We start from the raw sequence: 26954 nt of genomic DNA, 5'->3' as shown, positions 1-26954 counted from the left end.
GTAAGATATGACAAAATAATAATAATTTATAAATTATCAAGGGTTCATGAGGGAAGGGGGAGCAGGGAGGGAAGGGGGAAAGTGAGGAGCTGATACCAAGGGCTTAAGTGGAGAGCAAATATTTTGAGAATGATGAGGGCAATGAATGTAAAAATGTGCTTGATGCAATGGATGGATGGATGGGTTGTGATAAGAGTTGTATGAGGCCTCAATAGAATGATTTAAAACAAAAAAGGAGAAAAAGGTGTTTCCTATAAATATGTCATTAGTCTTTTACAAAATGTTATCATCCAACCAACATTGTTTCTGTCACCAAGGCCATATTTACGAGTGATCTTTCTTCTTTTACGTGTCAATCACCAGTAACTATTAATACCATATTATTTGATCATCTTGATCACATGTTTGAGCAATTTCAGACTGCAGAAGTTGGTAAAAATCTTCATTTTTTTCAACTTGGGCATTAGTAGCTGGCATACATTTAAAAACAATCATATTACTGATCCTCTTGGTAGGCACGTGGGTATTATCACTGATAGCATAGTTCTTCAGGGTCATCTTGAAGTGTTCTTTGACACTGACTTTGAATTATAGCCTTGGAAACCCTATGGGGCAGTTCTGTTCTACCCTCTAGGTTACTATTAATCAATTAGACAACATTAGCATAATGGGAACCGATTTAGGGATATGTGTGTGTGTACATAAACACACATACACATATGGGTTGAAGAGTGTAAAGATGTTGACATGTTTAGAGCGATGTGTGGGCTGGGATTGACAGTTAAAGGTGGGATGGAAAGTGCGGGAGAACAATGGAGCTTTCTGCTCTCGTAAGGAGCTACAGTGTTGGAACCCCACAGGGACAGTTCTACCCTATCCGATAGGGTCGCTAAGAGTCAGCATCAACTTGCTGGCAGTAAGGATAGAAGGTAGGGAGAGCAGGGCTTTGGAGTCCTTGCCAAGACACTAGCAGTTGTTCCCACAATGAAGGACTGGGAACACCTTCAGCCAAGCTAGTATCTGGTCTGGGCAGTGTCTTATAAAACCCGTGCCCTAATGTTTACCAAGGGCTTTCCCAAGCCCGAGCTCATCCGCCCTTCCCAACAGCTCTGCAAAATGTAGGTATTATTATCCCCGTTTCACAGGTAAGCAACCTGAGGGTTGAAAGTTCAAAATGGCGTATCTGGTGTCCCCCAGCCAGGACATGACAGAGGCAGGGGAGACTTAACATCAGGCTCCAGGTCCGTGGCAGCACGTGGCCTCTCACTGCCAGAACGATAGCCTGTCTGCAGCCACAGTTGGTGCTAAATCTGAGAAACCCCTCTAGGCAGAGTTTGAAAAGTGCTCAGAATGTGGTCCCCAAGTCGGAGTCTGTCCAGAAAGGACTCACACACCATGTATAAAGCCAGAGGTGGACAGAAGACCTCCAAGACTCCCTTCACGCACACAGCTCTGCCTTAGGCCCTTGGGACCGTTAAGTGCTGAGCATTGAGACCCTGTGAGGGGAAGAACCTTATTATTCACCTTCTGGCCCAGCCTGGATGAGAAAGGACTTGAGCCCGTTCTGGCTTCAGGGTGGAGAACCGAGTACCCTGTTGGCATTCAGCTCCATACTGCCCAAGTGGTACATTTAGATTCAAACAGAAGCTGGCTTCGCACGGCTTAGATTCAAGGCCCATAAGCCTTGGACATCAAATAATTCTTACCATTGATGTTTTGATGAATTTGATGATGTTTTGATGAATTAAATGAAGCTGAAACACCTCATTCCATTTCTTTTCACGGGCCCCTGGAAGAAAAGATTGTGGGGGGAGTTCATCAGACCTCCGGGCGGGTGGGTTGGCTGTGGCCTCAATCCATTGGGATGGTTGTCCAGAAACATCTTGCTGAACCTGAAAAAAAAATACAACAACTAGTGCCCTGGGATTACTTTTTACCTTAAAGCTGGAGACGACTTGAGCTGCCAATAGGTCACAAGATTCCGTTCTGTTTCTTTAAAATAAAGAGACAGACCCAGGGGCCAAAGCAGAGTACTCAGTTCTTGCTCCGTGAGCCATCCCTAACTCAGGCGGGCCTTCGCGTCCCTTCTCCATGAAGCCAGTGCCAGTGCTGCTGTCCTGGACGTATCACAAACAGAAATGAATTTTCTCAGGGTGTAGCAGGCTGTCAGTCTGACTGAAGGGTCTTTCTCTGTTGACTCTGCATGGAGGAAGAGCCTTGTCCCCTTGAGATTCTGCTCCTGAGCCGTCTCCATCTGACTTGGCCCCTCTCTTCCCCGATTTCCTGCCTGCTTTCTTGCTTCATCTCTCTAAAAAGACTGACTCAAGATGCACTAATCCTGCCTCATTGACATTACAAAGACGAAACTCAAAACCAAAATCGCTGCCATGGAGTTGATGCCGACTCCTAGTGACCCCATCTATAGGACAGGGTAGAACTGCCCCTGTGAGTTTCTAAGACTCTTGACAGGAGTGAAAAGCCTCATCTTTCTTCCATGGAGAGGCTGATAGTTTTGAACTGCTGACCTTAGGGTTAGCAGTCCAACTCATAACCCACTACACAAGAAGGGTTCCCACTAACAGACAGCCCATCCCCAAATGGGATTCTAACCACAGGCATGGCAGTTAGGATTTGCTACATATTTTTAGGGGCACACCATTCAATTCATAACAGTTAGGGTTCTGCACTGATTTGAATCAAGAAGAGATGGGTTCAAATGTAATTCAAAGTGCACACTGACTGCCAAGCAAGCACTGTTAGGAAGTTAAGCCTTCGCCCACCCAAACCAAACCAAACTCACTTCCATTGAGTCAATTCGGACTCATAGCAATCCGATTAGCACAGGTTAGAGCTGCCCTGTGGGTTTCCAAGCTCTTAAGGAGCTCAAAATCTACCTAAAGAGACAACATGGAGGAAATACACCAATATCCATGACCCAAGGATTGTGAATCATGTAATCTTAAATCCAAAGGAGGGACTAGTATCAGAGATTAAGTTGGGAGATTCTGGTTTGCAGAAGGCTATGGATGACCATGGACGCCCCAAATACATTTGGGACATCTATACAGGAACTAAGCCTCGAGTGTTTTCCTCTAACCATAACTGAGGGGTGGGAAGAAACTGGTTATGAAACAGAGAGTATTGGAGAGACTATGTTTCGTGTGTGTGTGTGTGTGTGTGTGTGTGTGTGTGTGTGTGTGTTCTCCATATTGGGCTTTATCTCTGATGTGTTTTGTCATTGTGGGTAGCCTTCTTAAATCTTTGTTATATGAAATCCAGGACTGATGAACCTACGGAGACAACAACTAAGAGGGTGGGGTACAATGGGGGAAGTGGGGAGAAGTGGGACCTGAAATCAGAGTTCAAGAAGGAAGAAACTGTTTGGGAACTGCTTGTGGTAGCCATTGTATAGCACTGCTTGATGTGATTGAACTATGGAATGGTATGGTGTCTAGATTAGCTCCTAATAAAAGGGGTTGGGAATAAACATAAAACAGAAACTTTAAAAAAGAGAAACAATCACTATCAGTGGGACACACATTGTAATAGGTACAATGGTAATAATAACTGACATTTGGGGTGGGGCTCTGGTTTACCGTCATTTAGTGGAGTCTGCTACAGAGAGGAATGCGGACTCCTGCTGGTCCATTTGGCTTTACGGAGGTGAATGGGTAGGGAAGGCTCAGCATCTTTGTTGCACAGTATTGCAACCTGTTGGTCAGCAGCACAGCCCTCGTGACATGGGTTAGTACCAACAATTTTACTCAGCACACACAATCTACAGCAAACGTAAAAGCTAACCTCTAATACCTATCTGGGTCAGTTCGATCCATTGCAATTAATGTTCTTCTTGACCTTCAAAGATAGGCAGCTAGCAAAAATACACATTTCTTTCGCCTTTCCCCACCCCCGTATTACATTGTAAAAGACATACATTATTCAGTGCACTTGCTAAGAAATAAACTCCCTTATAGCATCTCTTTCTGTAGATGCAGCTCTCTCTCTAGCTGTCTGTGCCCAGACAAAGGGAGAGCACAATGCGCCAGTTGAAGATCACCACTGAAAGCGAGAGAGGTACTAGCACGCTGGGACTGCGGCCCTTCCCTTCAGAAGCTCGGCCATTGTAGCGCGAACGCTATTCATTGTGGCCATGCGTGGGCAGGAAGTTCAATTCCCGATTGCTTTGGGCGGTTTAGGGTGCCCCCTACACCCTGGGGTGGTGGAGACTGTCTCATTTCTGATGTTTTGGTCGGGATCACGCCATCCACCAGCACCGGCAGTCTGCTCACTGTGAATGACAGACAGACTTAACAAATTCCAGCCCATGGCTTCCCTCCAACAAGCACGAGGGGGAGGATTTCACTTTGACCGAGAGGCGCAGGGCTCTGGGATGGAAGCTGGCAAGGAGACTTGTGTGTGTGGACAGCAGAGCCTCGATCCCCACCGACACAGGCAGACCAGTCCAGCGTCTGCTCGGGGGTGGGGCATCGCCCTGTGTGGGGAGGGGCAGTCAGGATAGCAGACATTTTTCAAGTGTCCCTTATGCGCCAACCACTTGTAATCCACACAATACCCAGATATTTCAGATGAGTCACAAAGAAGTGACGCCACCTATCCAAAGCCACGCGGCTTGAGAATGGCGAGGCCTCATGGCAGGAGGCTGAAGGGAGTGTGGTCACGGTGTGACAAGAGCAGAGAAAGGTTCATCCAGGACATGCTGAGGGAGCAGTCGACGGAGGAGGCTTTGGGGAGAAAGGGCGTTGTAGGTGTGGGGACAAATGCCCTAACTCATGCAGCTCCGCGTGGCCACAGTCACGCCTGGGCGGGCACAGCGGAGAAAGGACCTGTGTGCAGTCCAGTCCTCCACGGGGGGGGCGGGACTTGAGGTTAAACTCTGTCCCGGGGGCCAATGGAGAGCTTGAGTGGTTGGTCTGAACAAGTGGCTCGGGCTTGGCGGGCACCCTGGCAGAGAGGAGAAGGGGCCCACTGGAGCGAGGAGACTGGGCGCCGTCTCCTCATCAGAGCAGCCCAGTGGTCCAGGTCGGCGTGGTGAGCCTGACAGGCCAGGGCCGTGGGCATGCCCAAGAGGCTTGGCACGCTGTAGACATTTCAGCATTCAGTCTCTGCCCAGTTAAGTGGAGGGACACACAGAAGTCTTAGCACGTGTGGCATAGGAGGAATGGGCTTTTTGACCCTGGGAGAGGGCCTTTCTGGAGTGAGGCTGCACACAGCCCCATCTCCCCTCCCCCAGAGCGGAGGAGGAGGAAACCCATTCCTCTGGTTCGTATTCACGGGAAGAGCACACAGGGGCTGGGCTCAGCCCCCCCACCACGCTCCTTCCTCTCTGGCTGGTCTGTCTCTGTTTGTCCTTGGCGCCCTTTCAGCAACCCGGTGACAAAGCAACAATCAAAGAGCCTTTCTCTTTCTTCTGAGATGACTCTGTCGGTTCCCACAGGGCACCAGGCTCTGCAGCCTAGGCAGCCCGGATCAGGATGCCCCCAGAGATCAGCAGTTCGAAACCACCAGGCACTCTGTGGGAGAGAGATGAGGCTTTCTTCTCCTGTGATGGTTTCGTGTTGGAAACTCACCAGGGCACTTTTGCCCTGTCCTGTCGGGCCCCTGGGAGCTGGAATCAGCGGGATGTCAGTGAATCATTGTCATCGTTCTCTCTGTTGGGACCCGTGTTGCTGTGGACTAGGCAATGAGCTGCTAACCAACAGGTCGGTCGTTCAAACCCACCAGCCGTCGCTTCTCAGGAGAAAGGTGGACTCTGCCCCCACGAAGAGTCACAGCCTCTGTTAGAATTGGCTCGATGGCGGTGGGCTTGGTCTTACTTGTTCGGGTACTGTGTGAGCCACTGTGCTAGAGGTTTGGTGTGAACCGTTAAATCAGGTGTGCTTTCTGCATTTGGAAGGTTGCAGACTAGGTAGTACGGGGTGGATGGTGTCCAGGCAGGGAAGAACAGACGTGGCGGTGTGAGAACGTGGCTGGCGGAGCACTGAGCAGGGCAGGACCCAAGGATGACCTTGTGTACTGCCTGTGAGGACATGTCACTGACCTCATCTCTCACAAAGCATTCAGCTCACAGGATGTGAAGCCCAGAGAAGGTCAGCCACAGAGCAACCCGGGGTTCAGCCTGCACATCCTTAGACCCCTGTGATGGGGACTTTGGAGTTCCTGGTTCAGACCTGTCTCCACAGCATCAGATTGGGAACTCCTCCAAACCCCTTGGGTGTCTAGAAGCAGGCTGGGGAATTTGTCAGAAGACTCATTTCTAGGGAATGATTCCACCTTCCCTACAGAGCACCAGCTGTTGAGGGGAGAGAGGGGTCTGCAAAGGAAATGAAAATGTGTTAATTAAGCATGGGAAAGCCTTCTTAGAGGTTGGCTCGCTGTGAAGCCGAGGAGGCAGACAGTAGGGAATTTATTTGGGTCCGGGGTGGGGAAGGAAGCTATGGAAAGAGGTCTCTTAGTATCTTCCATCATGCCAGAGGTGGGGTCCTGACGGGCAGAATCAACCGTGCACCAGACTCCTTGCTTTTAAGAGCTCTGGTTCAACATACAAGGACTTTAGCTCGAACCTTCTTCCCCAAAGCAAGTTCTCATTTGCCGAACAGCCCTGAAAATCCAGCTCCTCGTTATTTCTGATGTCCGACTCCGAGGTTGCTAACTCTGGTTCTCTGGCTTCTTACTCCCCAACTTACCCCCTTACTGAGGGTCCTGTTCCTTGGTAGGACCAAACTCCTTGTGATCAACTCATAGCCACCCTACAGGAGAGAGTAGACCTTCCCCCATGGTGTTTTCAAGGTTGTAAATCGTTACAGAAGCAGACGGCCACATCCTATTTCCCCAAAGTGGCTGGTGGGTTATTTGCTCAGCATACAGATTGAATGAGAATGGTGAATGGATACATCCCTGACGCCCAAATAAGATCCATCTGACGTCAGCAATGAGATCCCTCATTCCACATCCTCGTCTGAAGCTAGCTGTTGAATAATTCAGGCCTGAATGATGGTAGCAGCAATAAGCTGTGAGTAGCTGTAATGAATTAAACAGGCATTCTGGAGAGAAGATGGATGGGGCTTGGCTATTGAATGGGAATCAAGCACAGAAGGGAGGCAGTGGGAAGACTGCAGACTGACTTCTAGACTCTGTCTTCGATGACAGGTGGATGGTGAAGTTGTTGGTTGAGAAATGGGACACAGCAAAAGAGTACCATTAGATGACAAAGATGAAGAGTACGTGACGTGGGTTGAGGTGGAGAAGAACCATCAGTCAGTAAGGGAGGGAGGAAGGCTAGCCAGAGGGCAGACTGGGGACAAGTTCTATTTGGGAGCTGCCGGTATACAAGTAGTGGTGAAATGGGAAGAACTTGGTCAGACCTGACCTCATACCCCATGTACTCTCTGTTGGTCATCAAGGGTGTGGGTCATGGCTTTGCCTCTCCTGTGCTATGTGGATTTGTAATAGCTATGTCATGTTGCTGAACCCTACTCCCTTCATCCTTAAAATGGGAATAATAGCACCTCCTTTGGGTTAGTTTAAGAAATAAACAAAATATCGCTATGGGTCAGGCACACCATAACGCCCTCACTGAAAGATGCGGAGAGCAGGAGCTACATCTGTCTTGTTTATTCTATATTGGCAGCACCAGGATCAATCCCAGAATATGTCACCATTCAGGGGTGATGGGGTGGATAGATGGGTATAGAGATGGATAGATAGATGGATGGGGTACTGTAAAGTATTTGAAAGAGAACTAACCATTCCACATTTTGACCCTAGAAGGTAGGGATCTTCAACAGAACAGCTAACGCTGAACACATTTGTAGGTTCCAGATGACTCCAGTACTGGTAACAGGAAGCCCAGCCCCCTCCATGTACTGGTGCATGCATCAAGTGGGGGCTGCAGGATGGAGATGTATCCTCTCAGTTGCCCTTGGGTCCCCCACACCCCACACCCGCCTCCCTTCCCTGGGTTCTGCCTTCCACAGCTCCCCACAACTTGTCCTGCAGCTCATGAACCCCACTTCCCACACTTCACATTATCTTATGAAAGAAGAAATTGAACAACCTCAACGTCCTCTCCTGTCTTTGGGTGGGGCTGTCCGGCATTAAATGTCTGACGCTAAGATTGAGCTCCGGTCCCCTGCTTTGCTCCTGAGATCACCCTGCCTCCTCTCCTCACCCAGGGAGCCTTGATTGGCCTGCCTGGGCGTTTGCTGAACCCCCACCCACTCACACACTGCTTCGCTTCCTTTAGAACAGCGGCTCTCAACCTGTGGGTCGCGACCCCTTTGGGGCTTGAACGACCCTTTCACAGGGGTCGCCTAATTCATCACAGTAGCAAAATGACAGTTATGAAGTAGCAATGAAAATAATTTTATGGTTGGGGGGGTCACCATAACATGAGGAACTATTAAAGGGTCGCTGCATTAGGAAGGGTGAGAACCACTGCTTTAGAATAAGCCCACTCTGCATCAGCTGGCAGCCTGCACTTCCTTCGAGATGTGTGCTCAGGAAGAAGGAGGCAGCAGCAGGCACCCAGACCACCTGTCTGGACTTCTGAGACTCCCGTGTGCTGTGTGAAGCCCCTGGTCGCTCCCAGTGCTGCTCCTGTGCCTGTCTCTCGACTGAAAATTGTTCTAATGATAGTGAATCCACTCCCGACTACTGTCGGGTTGATTTCAACTCTGGAAATCTCTCTGGGAGTAGACAGTCTTGCCTTTCTCTTGAGGAGCAGCTAGTAGGTTTGAACTGCCGACCCTTACTTATCAACCCGACCTTTATTCCGCCGGGCTCATTTCTCATGAACTGGCCCTGTGAATTTCTGAGACTATAACTCTTGATGGAAGTAGAGAGCCTCATCTTCCTCCCACAGGGACCCTCATGGTTTCAAACTGCTGACCTTGCAGTGAGCAGCCCAACATATAACCTGTATGCCCCCAGGGCTCCTTATCAACCTCACAAGGCTGTACCCCACTTTCTAAATCGGGAAACAGACAGAAAGGCTAGAAACAGCCCGGTCATGCAGCTGGGTAGTGGCAGACAGAATGAATGACAGCGCAGAGCCTCCCTCGGCGCCGGCAGGCTTCGCGGCCTGCTTGCCCTGGGATCACCGGGGCCGTGCTGTGGTTCCCTGCTTGCCCCAGCAGCCGGGCCGGGCTCATCCCTTGCCTTCCTGTGGAAAATAACCCTGCTTCAAAGCCCCTCTGGCACCCCCCACCCCGTGCTCTGGCTCTCCCTTCCCGGGGAAAGGGATCTGCGCCAGAAGCCCTCGGGGTGCTCCACCGCCCAGTGCCATGGTTCGGCCTCTCTGTCTAGCGGTCCCTGGCCAGAGTCATGAGTCACTCTGGGGCACTTACTCACAGGCTGCTTTCCTTGCCATCCTGCAGCTTGTCAGGAACAACGGACATATCACAGCTGTCAGCAGGAGAGCCAGGCACGGCCCAATCTTGCCCGGCATGGTGTTGGCAGCTATGGAGAGACACCTCCCTCCCTCTGTTCCTTACATCCTGGGACCTGTGGGATTGTTCCCTGTCTTCTGTGGCCCTCGAATGTGTCCCTTTGTTTGATGACAAACTCATGTGCCCCCGCTGTGTCTACATTTGCACGACATTTCGACATTCATCTACCTGTAGACGACAAAGCAAAGGCCTGCCCCGTGTTAAACAACAGCATGCGGTCCAGGCGAGGAGCTTGCAATGCTGCTAAGGACATGGTCAGCTCCTGCCAAACGGATCCCGCTCTGATTTCAGGAGACACCCCACGCAGGCCTGACGGCAGCAGAGCGGTGGGCCAGGACCAGGCCGGCTGCCAGGGTGTGGCTGGCAGCGGAGCACAGGCAGACAATCAAGACCAAAGGCGGGGGAGGTCAGGTAGTGCACGGAGCATGCAGGCTGGTGTGAGACAAGGATGGGTGGCCAAATCCAAAGCAGAAATCAGGTCTGTAGGACCTAGTTTCCAGAATCGGGAACAGCCCAGTCACAGGGATAGAACCCAGTGGTCCCCACGCAGCAGGACCCCAACTGTGCCACAGCAGCTGTGGGGAGACCTCCCTCTGGTCTTCCGTGGCTGGCTTTCAGAACTGCACTGTCAATTCTGAGCATTCAATGAGCCGTCACTGTGTGTCCAGCCCTGCACATTAACTCATATAATCTTCACAACCCACGAAATAAAAACTGTTATCGTCTCTGCTTTCCTCATGAGAGAACAAGTTCAGAAAGGCTAAGTAACCTCCCGAGGTCACAGACTTGGCGTCCTGTCAGGCCGTATGACAGCTCTGGTTCGCCATCAGGTCCTGGTGGGCAGGTCTCAGGAAGCACTTGGAGAACAAGGCTGTGGGACCCAGGACATCCTGGCCTGTGTCCTATCTGTTGTAAGGACCCTCCCAGAGGGGGCTGGCAAGTACTGGAGAGTGACTGCAGCCCCAGCAGGGAGGCCGGGCTCCCCTGGGCTTTGCCTCTTGCTCACAGCATATGAGGAGAGATCCCAAGGGAGTTTGAACAGCTGTTCCACTGTTTGGACCAGATGAGGAATCAGGACTTTCCTCCACTCAACTGTAAACCTGGTGAAAATGTACAGAAGTCCATTTTCACCCCTTCTTGAATTAGAAGCAACCACATGTTTAAACAGACACACCAGATTCTGGCCAGGCCTTCCCTGTGTTCGTATGAACTCACGAGCTGTGACACAGGTCCCTCAAGCCCCTGTGTGGCGGGGAGGCTTTGCACCCCACACAATCATCAGAGTGTTGAGTCTCAGGCATGCAGGTAGCCGGACAGAGACCGAATATGGTCAGGAGAGGCAAGAGTTGCCTGGATTCTCTCTCCTACCCAGGTGCTCCAGGCAAGACCGAAACACGTTGTTATCTTCTGCGTGTACACAGAAGGGGTTGCAGATGGTAAAGATCGTTGGCTGAATTAGCACAAGGAAACTATTCACGTCACCACGGCCCAGGTCAAGAAGTACACCACGATCCACGTCAGGAGGCCGCCTTGTGCCTCCCCCCACCCTGACGACACACCACCTCCACATCCATCCCTGCACTTCCATCTCCTCTCCCTTCTTTCCATACCACCTAGCTTTGTTCCTGCACACGATCATTGCCAAAAGGCTGAGAAGCAACTGCCACATTGTCGCTGTGTTGTGCCATGGTGGCACAGCAGTCATGCAGTAGGCTGCTAACTGCAGGGCAGCCTCCCCTTGAGAGAGAGATGAGGCTTTCTGCTCCAGCGAGGAGTCCAGTCTGTGAAGCCCACAGGGGCAGTCCTGCCCTGTCCTACAGGGCTCCTCACTCTGAGAGGAATCAACCAGATGTTAGTCAGCTTGTTTCTAAAGTTCTGTTGAGCTTCCTCTTCTACCTCTTAGAATAGGCTGCCTTCAAGGTTGCTATGGGGCTCACAGCCAGACCACCTGTGTACGAAGCCCCTTGAAGTGTAATTGCTGATGGGCACAGGAGCCATGTTAACAGTGTGGCACACCTCCCCCAAACAGAGCAAAGACACTTCCGTGACACCAGGAAGAGTGGATGCAGCCCACTTTACCGCAGGTCTCTCTCTAGCTCCCCCTCCAGATGAACCGCGGGCATCCCTGAGAAAAAGCCCTATTGCCCTTCCAAGTGACTTCTACTCGTGCATATGCTGATAGGAAATGGGAAGAGGCTCAAGGCTTTCCAGCTGGTGATCCAACCATTGTTCGCCCTTGAAGATACAGTGGGAGAGCTCAGGGCAAGGCTCAGAGTGGGCGCCAGGACTCGCTCTGTCCAGCAAGAGCCAGGGAGCAGAGAGAGAAGCAGGAGCAAGAGTTGACTGGGAGAAGGGAGCAGGCAAAGGGGAGGCCTCTGGAAGTTCTCTCTGGCTGTCAGCAATGCTCTCAGCAACTGGGGGTGCTTTGTTTCACCCAGCAAAGACAGGCCCGTGCATCACACCGTGCCCAATTACAGGGCTGACAAGCCAGAAAGGAAATAAAGAAAGACGCACCGTGAGCTGGTGGGACTGTCAGATCCCGCTGTCACAGAAGCCCAGCCGTGTGCCCGAGCCTGCCTGAGCTTGCTGGACACAGCCACCCACATGGCCGGGTACCCACAGGCCCCTATAGAGCTGGCTGGTCAGCTCCAGCCCCGTTCTTGTCCAATTAGAGCTGCCAGCCTGTGGGCCAGTTAACATTCCTCGATTCAGGGCCCCACGCTGCACCCCAGGCCGTGCCCCGCAGTGGCCAAGTGCAGAGCCTTTAATCACAGCGCCAAGACTGGAGGCTTCCTCCACTGGGTCAGGAAAAAGGGGCCTCTGGGTTAGAAATGAGCACATCCCCTTGAACCCTCATTCCTGAGACCTGCCTCAGCTTCTCTTTGATGGGCGTGTACATTGTGGGAGGGTCTCCAGATGGCCACGGTGGTGGTGCTGCTAGGGAAATCAGGTTCTCAGGGCCTCCATACAATCCTTGCTGCTGCTCCACCCAATCTTCCTTCCCGCCACGTCGGCAGGACAGCAGCACCGTCTGACATAAATAATGCATCCTGTATTGGTTTTCCAATCATGGGGCTGTTTGCACTCTATTCAACATCTACATTGATGTTTCTGAAACCACCATTTTTAAAAAAAAATGATATTGATTCTGAAATCGTAACGAAATCATAACGGCTTGCACTTGTAAAGCATTTCCGATGTCTGGTCACTGGCATGCTCTTCTTCGTTTTCACAACAGCCCTGTAAGAGATGCACCATTATGTCCATTTTAAAGATCAGGAGACGGGTACAGAGAGGTCAAGTAATGTGCCAAAGACGATGTGGCTGGTCCAGGGCAGAGCTGGCCCCTAGAGTATAAGCTGCCATCAAAATATTCCACTGCAAATTTGTTGCCAGCTCAGAGTCACAGTAAAAGAAGACCGTGCTTGAAACTCCTACTGCCTTTGATTTGTCTACACATTCACTGAATGATACCTTCATTCAACAACTAAGGGGAGGGGCCTTGGTAGTGCAGTGGGTTAAGCGTTGGGCTGCTAACCAGAAGTGAAAACCCATCAGTTACTCCCCAGGAGTAAGATGAGTCTGTTTGTACCAATCTCAGACAGCCTGTGGGGCAGTTCGACTCTGTCCCTTGGGGTCACTGTGAGCCAGGATTGATTCCCCAGTTGGGTTTGTCTTTTTGTCATTCACCAACTGTTGATTTAGTGCCGCCTGCATGCCAGATACTGGTTAGGCCTTAGAGCTGCATGGGAGAGAAAGTAGGCCAGCTAGGGTTTCTGACAGATACTAAATGGATGAATCAATAAATTAACAAGATCATCTTAATTTGTGGTCTTTGCTGGGAAGAACATTAGCAGGATAATGAGACAGGGAGGGTCCAGGGAGAGGGACCCCACTGATGGGCACTCAAAGAAGGATGAAGCTGACACCTGAGTGAACAGCAAGAAGCCAGCCAGGCCCAGGCTGGCAGGGCATTCCAGGGAGAGGAGTGAATGCAAAGGTCTTAAGGTGGCCTTGAACTTGGGCTCCAGAAAGGGGACAGAAGCCAGTGTGGTTCATCTGCCCGGTGAGCAAGCACAGGATCATGTCTTAGCATGGGCGCTCCATGCGATGGAGCTGGAATTCACACCAGTAGCTGAGAGTGTTCTACTCTACCAAGCATGAAGGTCCTCAAGGAGATGGATTGACACTGTGGCTGCAGCAACGGGCTCAACATTGGAATGGTTGCGAGGACGTGCAGGACCAGAAGGTGCTTCGTTCCATCATGTGTAGGGGTCGGAAGTGGATGGCACCTAAAAACCACCAGCTGAGAGCATCCACGTGAATTCCTCCGGGCTCCATGGGGGCCCGAAGATCTAGGCAGAGAATCGAGGGAGCCCACAAACATTTCCCTCTGTGCGTCTCCCGGAGTCAAGGGTGGCTGTTAGTGTTCTCTTCAACTCTGAGCATGGGCAGCAAGCCATGGAGGTGCTACCTGGACCTGTGACTTTGTAACTCGGGGGAGTGTGGGGGCGCTGCTCTTAGGCCTACCGCTCAACAACCAGAGCCCATGAACTGGCAGCAGCCAGCAACAGCCTTAGACCTACCTCCAGTTCTGACTATGTAAAGAACTGTATGTGCTACTGCAAACCAAAAAAGTGGAAATTTACAGTTTGTAAAACTAACTATTTCTATGAAGGTTTTTTTGTTTTGTTTTGTTTTTTGAGGGGGGGTGGCGGTTAAAAGACCTCACTAGACTGTTAAAGAGGCCCATTAAAACGATTAAGGAGGAGGCTCTGGAGGGCCTCTGGAGAACAACACAAGGTGCCCTGGCTTGGTCAAGCCACTCTCTGGCCAGTGTGGTGGGTTATGTACTGGGCTGCTAACCATAAGATGGTTAGCAGTTCGAACTCAGCAGCCACGCCATGGGAGAACAATGAGGGTTTCTACTCCCGTAAAGATTTACAGCCTCCAAAACCCGCAGGGAGCACGCTACTCTGTCACAGGGGTGCTCTGCGTCAGAACTGGCTCTGTGGCAGTGGGTTTGGATTGAACTTTAGGTTATTAGTCAGAATCCACTGGCTGTCAGTGGAGTTGGGCTTGAGGACAATCAAGGAGCCTGGTGGCGCAGCGGCTTATTTCTGTTAGCGGTAGGCTGCTAACTTTGAAGGTAGCAGTTTGAATCCACCAGCCAACCCTCAAGAGACAGATGAGGCCATGTGCTCCTTTAAAGACCAATAGCCTGCAACCCCTAGGGACCAGTTTAATTCTGCCCCATAGAGGCACTGGGAGTCGGAATTGCCTCAAAGGCAGGGGGGTTGGGGCTCCAGCCAGAGAGGGACTTGTAAGAGGCAGGCCTGCACTTGAGCTCCATTGATACAAGTGATTGGGCTTAACCCTCCTGACAACCACGAGAGGTCGCATCACTCTACCCACGTTAGTGAAACTGAAGCCCAGCTGAGGAATGGCAGGCCTGCCATTCAAGCATCAGTGTCTGACACCAAAGGGCAAGATGGCCCATTAGCCAGGATGAAGAGCCTTTGACCGAGGTCACAAGCTAAGCGGTACCCGCCCCAGCTGTGACCTGAGTGCCACACAGCCTCACTGGCCAACGAATTGCCACTCTTTCTCTCCTCGTGATGCTGTGGGTTAAGCATTGCGCTTGTCATCACAAGATGAGCTGTTCAAACCCACCAGCTGCTCCATGCGAGAAGGCTAAGGCTGTCTGCCCCGTGAAGATGTCCTGCGTGAAGATGTCCTGCATCGTAAGGCCGGGCGCCACTTCTTTCTGTGGGTTTGTTCCAGTCTGATCCTTTCCTGAAAGCTACCTCATGGGCCCATCGCACAGCCCTGCGCTCAGCCAACTAAATATTTCATGGGGGTTTTAATTTAACTCTAAAGAAATTCATCCAGCCCTGGGAGCAGACTGTCACTTGGAGAAATAGCACGGGGCACAGTGGGACCCGAGGCTGGCATTGCAGCGTCTCCGGGCATGTTAATGGCCCTCTGGACCTCTGCTTCATCTCTGTAGGCCGGGGCCCAGTCAGCCTGCATGAAGCCTCCAGATTGGGGCTCTGGTTCGTCTGTAAAGCCTCTGAGCAGGGCCTCCCTCTGCACAGATAAAGGACTGTCTTTGGGGGACCTGCAGGCATGCAGTGTATATGTGAGAGTAAGGGAGATGGGTGGCCAGTTGGGCACCATGCGCTTCTCCTGTGCCCACTCCCTGTCCCTGGAAGAAGAGAGAAGTGATGGGTTGACATTCCATTGTCTCCCCAGTGGACAACGACACCACCGAGCAGTCTGCAGGTGTCATGTGACCCCTAAGAGTTTCTGCTGGGCCCCAGCCCACTGTGGGTGGAGTGGAAAGGCAGCCTGACTCATGAGGCAGGAGAGCAGATGCGCAGCTTACAAGGCATGCTATTATGAAGCCAACATGATAACTCTGCCCGCGGAGGAGCCAGGAGTGGGAGGGAGCGTCCCTGTCTCCTTCGCATCCCTGAGCTGTGTAGCCTGGTGACCCCATGAGTCATGACAAGCTTCCCGGGCATTTCACGAGATGGGAGTCATCAGGGTGGCAGGGGAGAAACCCAGCAGGTAAATCGATCCAAACCAGAAGTGAGAAGATAATCTCATTTGAAATGGGCCGAGAGCAGGTGTTGATCTGCTCGACTGTACAGCACAGAGGGAGACTGTACAGCCCCGGAGAGAATTTGGAAGCAGCTCCCGGGCCCTGGCTCGGGCTAGGCCTGTCAGCTTCTTCCCTTCCCAGGGTGTAATTAACACCCCTCCACTGACAGCCTTAGGCCACCCTACTGGAGTATGGAGCCAAACCTCTTCTGCTTGGGTGCACCAAGTGACACTGTCCAAGGTCTTAAAGGGAACAGGGTCTGTGGAGGGGGCAAGGGGCAAGGGGGCCCTCTAGTGGGGGGCCTAGAGCTTTACATTTTCCTTTAGCCCAAACCAGGTCTGTAGCCAGCTCGGAATCTGCTTGTGTCTTTCTGGCGCCTGACACAACCCCTCCTGCATAAGGAGCCTGCCAAAACCCCTCCTGGCTGGGCTGTCAACAAGAAGGGGCTTCAGCAAGAGTCAGAGGCGGACTGGTTCGGGCTGGCCTTGGTGAGGGGCTCTCTTTCTGCCCGCCGGCTGTTGGCGACACTGGTTGCTCCTTAGGGACTTATTGTGCCCCTGCTTTGGGCAAATGCATGACCAGAAAGCAGCGTATGCAGTCCGACCGGCAGGCCTACAGCTAGCATCTCCTGATCCTGGCTGTGTGCACTTGAGCAATTGGCAGTCTGTCTGGGCCTCGGTTTCTTTGCCTGTAAAATGGAACTAATTCATGGTTGAGCATTAATTGTTGCCTCTAAAGTGCAACACAGTCTATGTTACTTTTTTTTTTTTTTTAAAGATCTGGCCCTGGACTTACTAAGCACACTATCAGGGGAGAGACTGTCAGCAACAATCAAGAGCGCAGCTTACATTTGTTGAGTGTTCATCTGTGCCAGGCTCTGCTCTAGGAGCTTTGAATGGGCTCCTCACGCGATCCCCACAGACACTCTCTGAGGGGAGGGCTTTGTATGGTAACACCACGAGAGCCGGGGCCCGTGTAAGACAGAAGAAACCTGACCGCAAGGAAAAGCTCCACACGCTCCCACTAACACAGAGCAGTAGGACGTGGTCAGACTGCACCGTGTCAACGGCGGAAGGACAGTAAGCCCTTGGAAGGCCAGCCAGTTCCCACCAAGTTCCAGCCCTGTCTGTTCTGCCCACTCCATGGATGGACACTGAAAAGCCTGGTTCATTACAAGGCCACACTGCTGGCACATAGCAGAGTATGAGTGTGAGTCCAGGAACCCCATTCTAAGACCCTGGTTATGCATGAGGCTGCTAACTGCAAGCTCGGCAGTTCAAAATCAACAGCCACTCCAGCAGGAGAAAGACGGGGCCTTCTAGAGATACAGTCTCGGAAACCCACAGGGCAGTTCTACCCTTTCCTCTAGGGTCACTGTGAGTCAGCATCATTCGATGGCAGGGCACGTGGTGCTTGCTTTGCTTGGGTTGTATAGTGAGGAGAGGGAATTTGTTCCTGGGCAGATGGTCTGGGGGGTGAGGGTGGGGGGGACTTGAGGAGGAGGTAAAGTACAAGTGGACCCTGAAGGGTCCATGGTGGAGTGGTGGATGGGCATCGTAGGTGGAGGAAATGGCAAACTTTGAGCTGTGGCTGCAGCAAAGTACAGGTGTGTTCAAGAGCAAGCTGACTCCCCCTGCTAAGGGAGGGGAGATTCCCATGGGTACAGCTGCAAGGGAGGTTGACCTTGAAGTCATGGGCCAGACCAACGGGCTTGCGTCGCAGGCTGGAATGTAGAGGGGTGGGCCTCAGGGCTACTGTTTTAACAGAGAGGATGCAGCTGTAGTTGCGCTGGCGTAGATGCGAAGTTTCTCAGAAGAGTGATATTCATGCGGCTGTTAGGTGCTGTCCAGTTGAGTCCAGTCTGATGCACAGTGACCTACGGTCACCAGAATGAAACAGCCCTGGTCCTGTGCCATCCTCACAATCGTTCTTAGGTCTGAGCCTCTTGATGTAGCCACTGTGAGTCCATCTTGTGGAAGCGCTTCTTCTTTTTGCTGCCCCTCTCCTTGCCAAGCATGATGTCTTTCTCCAGGGACTGGTCTCTCCTGACCACATGTCCAAAGTCCGTGAGAGGAAGTCTGGTCATCCTTGCCTCTAAGGAGCACTCTGGCTAGACTATTAATAGCCCCCACAGATGGAGCAGCTGCTCTAGGGCAGACACTGGTGCCATAGGCATTATCCTGGTGACTCCCACAAGAATCCTGAGTTGGCAATTGTCAGCCCCGTTTTACAGATGAGAAATGTGAGCTTGGAGCGTTGGACCCAGTTGGTTTGGTGCCAATGGGTCAGGGCAGTGGAGGCATAGGAAGACAGAGTAGGGAGAGGGAAGGTGCTCTGAATCCTCCTTAGGAAGGTCAGGCGGAGCCCTGCGACTGTGGTCAGCTGAGAGGCTTAGCAAGGTTAAGGACTGAGCATCCCAAGGTTAAGTTAAGCATCCCATGAACTGTGAGCTCAGCCTTGGCTGGGGAAACACTGATAGAGTTGGGTGGGTGGAGGTGATGGAGACCCTCCCCACCCCATATTTAAAGCAGACCCTTGGCAGAACACATCCCAGTGGTCCCATGTCACGTTCAGGTCTAATCCTCCCTCCTGTGACAGTCAGGCTTGGTAAACAGCGAGCTCCTTCCTACGTGGGTGTTTACGGATAATGTCAGCCTCAGGCTTGGCCTTACTTGGAATTCAGTAAGCCTTTTCAATATACAGAGGATCTCCAGAGACAATTACCTTGGAATGAAGGCTTCCGACAATGCTCAGTGCAACCTTACTCTTCAGTGGCATTTTCTCATTCCCACTGTAGCCTCCCAGAGCCTCCCAGAGATAAGTAACGCCATTACAGAGTTAAATCAATGGCAGCAAGACGGTGGGGGCACTCCGGGGCCCGAGCAGCAGACGGAACATGGTGTGTGCAGATGTGACTGGCTCGGGGTGAGAGAGCTGCTGGCCTGGGTCACCAGCTGGCCTCCTCAGGGCAAGAAGCGGGGTCTGGTGGGGTCAGCGAGAAAAAGCCAGAGAAGAAACGGGTCAAAGATTGTGCACTGGATCCAAGAAGTCACCAGAAGCTAGAGAGGCCATGGAGTCAGCTCCCCACAGCGGAGAGTCATACAACAGGGATGAGGCTGTGGAGAGGGAGTCAGTTCCCAAGATGGAGGTCTAGGGGTTTCCCCTAGAGTTTGTGGGCCCAAGAGGTCTGCGGGGGGCGGGGGGGTCCCCATGTGCATCTACAGGGAGCACAGCCATATGTGTGACCTAGGCCACCCAGGGCAGACCAAGTATGCAGGGGCCCCGGCCCCTTCCAGAGGAAGGTTCGGCTGCCTGCTCCCAACACCCTTGCCCCTCGCTGGGCTCAGATATTGCTCCCTGGAGCCTTCGCTGAGAAGATCGTCCTTGTTAAGTTCATCATTCCCGCCGCCTCACTGTCCCCGACCTGCAGCAGACTCCTGTCGGGCCCCTACTTTGTACCAAGCCCCATGCCACACCTCCACAAGCCTTGTCCCTGTCCGTCACCTTCTCAGCCAGGCCCCCCAAGTAGCGCTTTTATGCCCAGTCTGTATATAAGGGAACTGAGACTTTGGGAGGTTACATGGCTTGCCTAAGGTCATACACGCAATGAGGGGCAGGGTCCAGACAGGCCAGTGTCAGCGGTAAAGGCCAGGCGCCCCACCTGCTCACACTATGGCCTTCACAGCCCCTCAGTAGGGTGGCAGCAGTCTCCATTGGCACAGTTCTTCCACCTGGCCATTTTACAGTGAGAAAACGCACTCCGGAAGCCCCAAGAGGTGCCCAAAGATGGTCTGCCCAGCAAGAGACAGAGCCAGGTCCTGGAATGGGTGTTGCTCCTCCCGCCCATCCTCTCATTGGCTGGGCTGCACCTGTGGGTGGGACCACCAACGGGGTGGGGCTCCTAGAGGTCATTGTGAAGTCGGGGGTTCATTGCCACTGCCATCCAGTCGATTCCAACTCATAGCGACCCTATACGGCAGGGTAGAACTGCCCTGTGGGTTTCTAAGACCGTAACTGGTTACAGGAGTAGAAAGCCTCCCCTTTCTCCCTTGGAGTGGCTGGTGGTTTAGAACTGTTGACCTATCTCTTAGCAACCCAGCTCACAACCCACTCGGCCACCAGCAGCTGTTTAAAGGGGGAGGAGAGGGAGCTAAAGGGACACGCTGCACCAGACAGTCAGGATGTGATGCTGCCTTCCTTGTCGGTCCTCGGAAACACAGTGGGCACCTGCGGTGAGCAGGCTGTCTCCTGCTTCATCTCTGCCAGGGCCTGCGTCCCAGGAGAAGAGCAGCCACCACACAGAGCCTCCGGGCTTTGATAGCTACGGTGGCAGGGCCCTGACCCCTATTAAGCTCCATGCGGCAAAGGAGAGTGTGTTTTGGAAGTCACCTCCAGGCTGGCCCCAGCCTGCACCCCCCTTGTAAACTCCACAAACATCCCAAGATAAAAGAGGGGCTCTCTGGGTAGCAGCACACAAAGCTCTTCAAAGCATGTTCTCAATACAAATGCAGAGAGGAGAGAGGTCTTTCTCTCCGAGGGACTACATTGATGCACAGCTAGCTGTACATGTGGCACACACATGCACACACACACAAGTAGCAGCCGGAACTCTCAGACCATTGCCCCTACACGTCCTTCTTCTCAAGGAGCCCTTGTGGCATTTTGCAGGGTAGACAGTTCAAACCCACCGGGCACTCCTTGGATGAAAGATGAGGCTGTTGCTCCATAGATACTGACCGTCTCAGAAGCCCCTGTGTGGGCTCTATGAGTCCAATTCTACTTGATGGCAGTGAGACCCTCCATCTCTGGTGGCCCCCATCTTTTCAGGTTTCTACCCGCCCCCCCCCAATCTCTAGGATTCCTTCACAGAGAAAACAGTGGTCTGCCTGGGCCCGTCAGCTGCTGCTGTCTGCTGACCTCTGGGAAGCGGTTCTGTGCTCAGAACTCACTCTCCACGGCTCCGCAGATGCAGTTCTGCTGGCCCCGCCGTCTCTGTGGGTGGAGGAGGGCCATGGTAAAGTAGATGCGGTTCTGCTGGCCCGCCTCTCTGTGGGTGGAGAAGGGCCATGGTAAAGTAGGCCACACCGCTTCTAAGCCAGGCCGGTCAGAGCCTGGGCTTTTCAAGCTGAAAACACGCTTAGCCATCATCCGGATGAACCTGTTCGTTTTCCAGTTGAGGAAAATGGAGGCCCAAAGAGAGGAATGATGCACCCAAGGTCACCAGCACCGCTGCGACTCGTCCTGCGCTGTCCTGTCCGCAGCTCTGTCTGTGGCCAGAGCAAGAAAGGGCCTGGACAAGCTCTCGCCCTAGCCCGGCGTCGCTTCCCAGCACGTTTGCCCTTTCTGTTGTTCTCGGGGTTTTCCGGCGCACCCTGGGGTGCTTCACAGCACCGTGCCTTGCTCAGTAAGGTAAAGTAAAATGAATGCCCACCTTTTGGAATAATGTCATCCCGAAAGATAGTTGGTGATACCCCAGGGTGCCATGAAACCAGGGTAGATAATGACTGTTCTATTCTGAGTCAATTAAACATAAAAAACAGCCACCACAAGACCTCCGCGGATTCTTGATGCTCGGCTCTGCCCCTTTCCACCTCATGGCGACCTCCCCTGCCTGCCAGGGGCGGGGCGCCATTGTGCAAGGGAAGCACAGGGGCCTCGTGCTGATCAACCACTGTTCCCACGGAGGAGGACCTCAGAACTCCTGAGCCCAGGCGTACCTCTCGGGCTGGGCACTCCCTCCGTCCCAGTATGGGGACACACAGAGGCCAGCCATAGCTAGAAGCCAAATCTGGGAACGTATTGGGTGGGGGGGGGGAGTGCCACATTATTCACTGCAGATTAGTAAGCAAACACAAGCAAACATGTGCTTACTTTCTTTTAAGGTCATCCGTCCCTGCTGCTTTCCCCGCCTGACCTGTCATTGACTGGCCAGGGAGGGAGGCGATCACAGTGCCAGCAGCAAGCAGGTGTTCGGCCCTTCTATTGGGCTATAGAAACACCCTGTCTGAGCTTCGGGCAAACACCATCCCTGTGTCCGTGGTCCTTCCCTCTGTCCACAGGACAGCCCCTCGTGGGAGGACGTCCTGTCCTGCTTCCGCTCCTCCTGGAACTGTTGTCCCATGATGCCACTGAGAGCCCTGATGGCACACTAAGCGCTCCGCTGCGCACCCAGAAGGTCCGTGGCTTGAGCCCCCGACGGCACCGTGGGACAGAGCTCGTGGGCTGGTCCTGTGAAGACTGCAGCCTCAGGGGCACTGTGGGGAACCCTCTGTCCCACGGGTCGCCGGGAGCCAGCAGCCACTCCGTGGCACCTCAGGACAACGTCATTGTCGGCCAGCCTTTGTAAGTGTCGGAGAGGACAGCCACAGGCCGGCCGCTGCCGGTGGGGGAGAGAAACTTGAGGAAGGAGCTGTGTTCTTCGGTGAACTGGTTTGTGCCTATTTTGATGACCAGAAAGCGCTGTCGTCTGCTCAGCTCTTACAGGTCTCATCACTTCATGTTCCCCACCTTCACCTTGACGCCTTCACGCCTCCCTGTTCTCGCCCCTACGGGGTGGGCAGGACCCGCCGCGGATTTGTGCGAACCTTACGCACAGGTTTGGTATGCTGCCTGCCTGGCCTTGGCGGTTCCCTGTCGCCATGCTTGCGAGGGTGAGCTCCAGCCTGCGTGACCTCATCGAGAGGCCGAGGTTCCGAAAGGCCCGAGCCACCCTCTAAAGTGTCCCCCCAAGCTGCACACTAACCATCTCCTAATCAAACCCCATTCTTCCCCCAAAGGTTGATTCACGCGATAGCAGTAATCAGCATTCTCTTGGAGAACCACAAAATGAGTCCAATGAGCCGTTTGCCACTTTCTTTTTTATTAAAAACCGCTTACATGTGCACTGCAGTTTCTTTTAAGCCTGGCCTCACCGTGGAAGGTCCCGGGGCTGTTAACCTGTGCCGAGTCACGTGGCTGTGTCTGCTGATTGAATGTGAATTGGGGATGGAGAATTGAGGTCGAGAGGGAGAAGAAGCTGGCTCTTGCCAGTGGATTTCTCGTCCTGTACATAAATCATAAATCCCCTGCGGTGGAGAAGCAGGGCCAGCCTGCCTGTCTGTCTACCTTTTTAGCAAAGATTTAGTAGGAATCCAATGTGTTTGTGTCCAGAAGCATGTCATTTCATCACCGTTTTTCCTCCATCTTTCGCATCAGCCAAAGAGTCAAAGGAGCTGCGATGTAAACCACGGGGGAAGCCAATCTGTCCAGGGCCTAGGTCATAAACAGGATGGTTGAATATTAGTATAAGTCAGACCCACCTGCAAACGTGTTGTAAATACAGATTCCTGAGGCCTGCTGCCTGAGAGCCTGACCCAGGGGGTCTGAGGACCCTCTGGTTCAGTCAGTAACCTTTGCAGGTGATTCTGATGCAGGTGGCCCTCAGACCGTGCATTGAGAATCGCCGTTTACAGAAAAGCATTCTCTTTGGCCAGCCATCGCCACCAGCCACTGGCAAGTCCATGCTGACTCATTGCGCTGCGCGGTGTCAGAGCGGGGCTGAGCGCCATAAGGGCTTCCAGGGTTGATTTGGGAACTCGGTGGTCAGGCTTTCCTTCCAAGGTGTCTCTGGGTTAGCAGCCCAGCACGTTGACCACTTACACCACCCAGGGACTCCCCTCTTACTCGGCCCCTTGAGCTGGGGCCTAGCTGAAGAAAACCTAGCGACGGGAAGTGACTGGACCTGGTTAGTTGATGAGGACAAAGCCTGGACTAGACCTGAAGACAAGCTCTGCCCCAATCAAAGGAACTCAACGAGCTGTCACAAAGGCATGGGACTATCTGTGAGTCTCTGTCACGATTCCCTGGACTAGACCTGAAGACAAGCTCTGCCCCAATCAGAGGAACTCAACGAGCTGTCACAAAGGCATGGGACTATCTGTGAGTCTCTGTCACGATTCCCTGGGATGCGCTGGGCAGGTTTGCAAGAGAAAATCAAATTATAGATCTTTTTCTGGGGGTTAGATTAGTTGTACTGGAGTACAGTCTGGACTCAGAGCATCAGGTTCAAATGCCCCCATGCACCACTGCCACTAGACAAGCCCTCAGAGGTAGAGGTGCGTGAGCCTTCCACTCTTTGGCCTGAGTGCAGAAACCAGGAAGCCCCATGCTCTGCCTTCCACACCAGCGCCCGGTCTGAGCTCTTTCCTTTCTACCCTCGACCCCCGCTCTGCAAAGCACCTTGTATGGTTCCCTGCTGGCCAGTGCCTGGGAGCGTCCATGCAGAGACAGAGCTGGGCAGCCGGAGTTCCCGGCTCAGCTTGTTCTCTTGGCATTACCCCACGCTCCCCTAGGGGGTACATGTGCCCACAGGGCTCACAGCCTCTTCCTGTCTCGCCTGGTTCACCTGACTCAGTACTCATGGAGGAACTGGGCAGAAGATCTCCAGTACACAATGATAGTTTAATGAACGCCATTGTGATGATTGGGCTCCACCTTTCTCAAAGACCAATTGGGAGTGGACTTGCTTTGCAACACGACAGACACAAATTAGACATAAGGAAGGACAACCACACAGAGAAGAATACTAAGGAAACTTGTAGCATCTTCTTTCCCCTCCAAAAAAACCCCACTGTTATTGAGTTGTTTCTGATTCGTAATGACCATATAGAGTGTCTCTGAGACTTTGTAGATCTATGGGAGCAGCTTCCTCTCTCTCCAGTGGAACAGCTGGCAGATTCGAACCACCAACCTTGCGATCATCCATCCAATACTTACTGAAGGCACCATCAGGGCAGGACAGACTCCCATCAGATGTGGACACTTGAGGTGCCGAGAGAACAGGAAGGCCATCTTCTCAGAACAAATCCTGGTGATTTGATATTTTGGAAAAGCACCGGTGACTTTTTTTAATGTTCCTTCTGTGGCGCCTGCATTTTTGCCTTAACAGCAGCAGCCCAAGCGGCCAGTGAGCCTGAAGGTCTGAGCTCCCAGCTTGGCTCAGATACGCTGTGTGGCCTCTGGCTGCTCACTCCGCATCTGGGTCTCTGTACCTCAGTGAATAGGGTTGGTAGATTGTGTTCTAATTTCCGTGATCCCAATAATTTAGCTTTCTATAACCTGTCCCCCCAGCCCCCAGCCACCACCAAAGTGTCTTACTGAAGCTTTGTTGAATGAATAAGTTGAATTAAGAAACAACTAAATGGTGAGAATCTAGAAGCCCTTTCTGCCAATGTTCCCCTGGTTTGGGGTAGCCCCCTTTCCCAGGACTATCTCTGGGCTGTCTGATCATGATGGTTTACACATTTAGAGGTGTCTAAACTCAAACAAGAGAGGCCCTGGATGCATAGTGATTACACAATGGGCTGCTAACCCCAAGGTCTATGGTTTGAATCCACCAGCCACCTCTCAGGAAAAAGACATGGCTTTCTACTCCTGTGAAGAGGTAAGATCTCAGAAACACGCAGGGACAGTTCTAACCTGACCTATAGGGTTTCCATGAGTTGGAATCAACTTGATGGCAGTGAGTTTAAGAAACTCAAATGAAGGGAGCCCTGGTGACATCGTGGATCATGTGTTGAGGTGCTCCCGAAACATTAAAAGCAGCAACAACAACAACAAAACAGCGCTCAGGAGAAAGATGAGGCTTTCTGCCCCTGGAAAGATTTACAGCCTCAGAAACACAAAGAGACAATTCTACTCTGCTCTGTAGAGTCACTGTGAGTCAGAATGGACTCTAACAGTGAGTTTGTGTGAACGCAAATGAAGGAGCCCTGAGAGTTCTGTGTTGAGGTGGCCAACAGCAAGGTTGGCTGTTCAAACCCACCAGCCACTCTGCTGGAGAAAGATGAGACTGCCAACTCCTGTAAGGATATATAGTCTCAGAAACCCTGTGAGGGTCAGGCTGAACCGGAGTCAACTCAATGACAGTGGGTTTGATTTTGACCTCCAAACAAAGGTTGAGCACTGAACTGTTAACTGAAAGCTTGGAGGTCCGAACCACCCAGAGGCACCTGAAGACACCCCTCACAATCTTATTCCCAAGAGAATGCTCATGTGGTAACCGTGAGTCAGAATTGACTCAATTGCAACTGCTCAGCTTCCGATGAACATGAGCTGGAGCCTCAACACGCACCTCCTGCCACAAGGGCTTGTTCCAATCTGCTACCTGCTGTGGCTCCTGAGAGTCGCTCTCAGCATTGAGAAACCACACGGACATCCCCAGGGTGATGGCCTCTGGTTCGATAGCCCTGCGTCCCCATCTCGCGTGGCCGCCCCACTGATGAGCTCTCTCTGCTCCTTGCAGAAGGCAGACCTGGCCGTGGCCGGCCTCACCATCACAGCTGAGCGGGAGAAGGTGATTGATTTCTCGAAGCCATTCATGACTCTGGGAATTAGCATTCTTTACCGCGTTCATATGGTAAGAGACTTATTTTATAAGCATTTATGTCATTACAGTTATTTGCATGCAAACACTCAGCTATATGGTAATAATGAGTGACTCACGGAAATATTTAGATTCGAAGACTTAGATGCAAATGGGCTGGGTTATTTTTTCCCCTGCATCCAGCTGCATGGACTTGTACACTGTGGGGATGGAAAAGTCACACCTGTGGGCTTATCCATGAACATGGCTTCCACCTCACTGAACCGGGGTGGCCAGGAGTGACTGCTCAGCCATTGGGACAAAGCGTGTCAAGGCTGGGCCCTTGCTCACTCTGCTTTCTCCTGGGCTTGGGGCTCTTCAGCTCCCATAAAGTCAGCGCAGATTCTCCTGGTCCACCCCTCCAACCTGTTGGCCCCATCCAGTCCCGCCCGTCTAGACGATCTGTGCTGATGAATAAAGAGTAGCTAATCTAATGTCATATACCAGGCCTGTCTCCTCTTCTGCCCATCTCCCCCAC

General features: G+C 52.4%; 1 protein-coding gene across 1 annotated transcript in view; it reads left to right on the top strand.

Moving 5' to 3' along the window:
- LOC101662846 (glutamate receptor ionotropic, kainate 4) overlaps positions 1 to 26954 on the top strand; it is a 234021-nt gene that overhangs the window by 160899 nt on the left and 46168 nt on the right. The window contains exon 11 of the mRNA XM_004716267.2: positions 26357 to 26470. Within this exon, the coding sequence (XP_004716324.2) occupies positions 26357 to 26470 (114 nt within the window). The remainder of the gene's footprint in view (positions 1 to 26356; positions 26471 to 26954) is intronic.

The sequence above is a fragment of the Echinops telfairi genome, unplaced genomic scaffold (assembly GCF_000313985.2).
Source record: "Echinops telfairi isolate 266 unplaced genomic scaffold, ASM31398v2 ScPeMD7_5167;HRSCAF=5991, whole genome shotgun sequence".
Taxonomy (NCBI): domain Eukaryota; kingdom Metazoa; phylum Chordata; class Mammalia; order Afrosoricida; family Tenrecidae; genus Echinops; species Echinops telfairi.
Note: the sequence above shows the minus strand (reverse complement) of the source record. Positions and strands in the feature narration are given on the sequence as shown.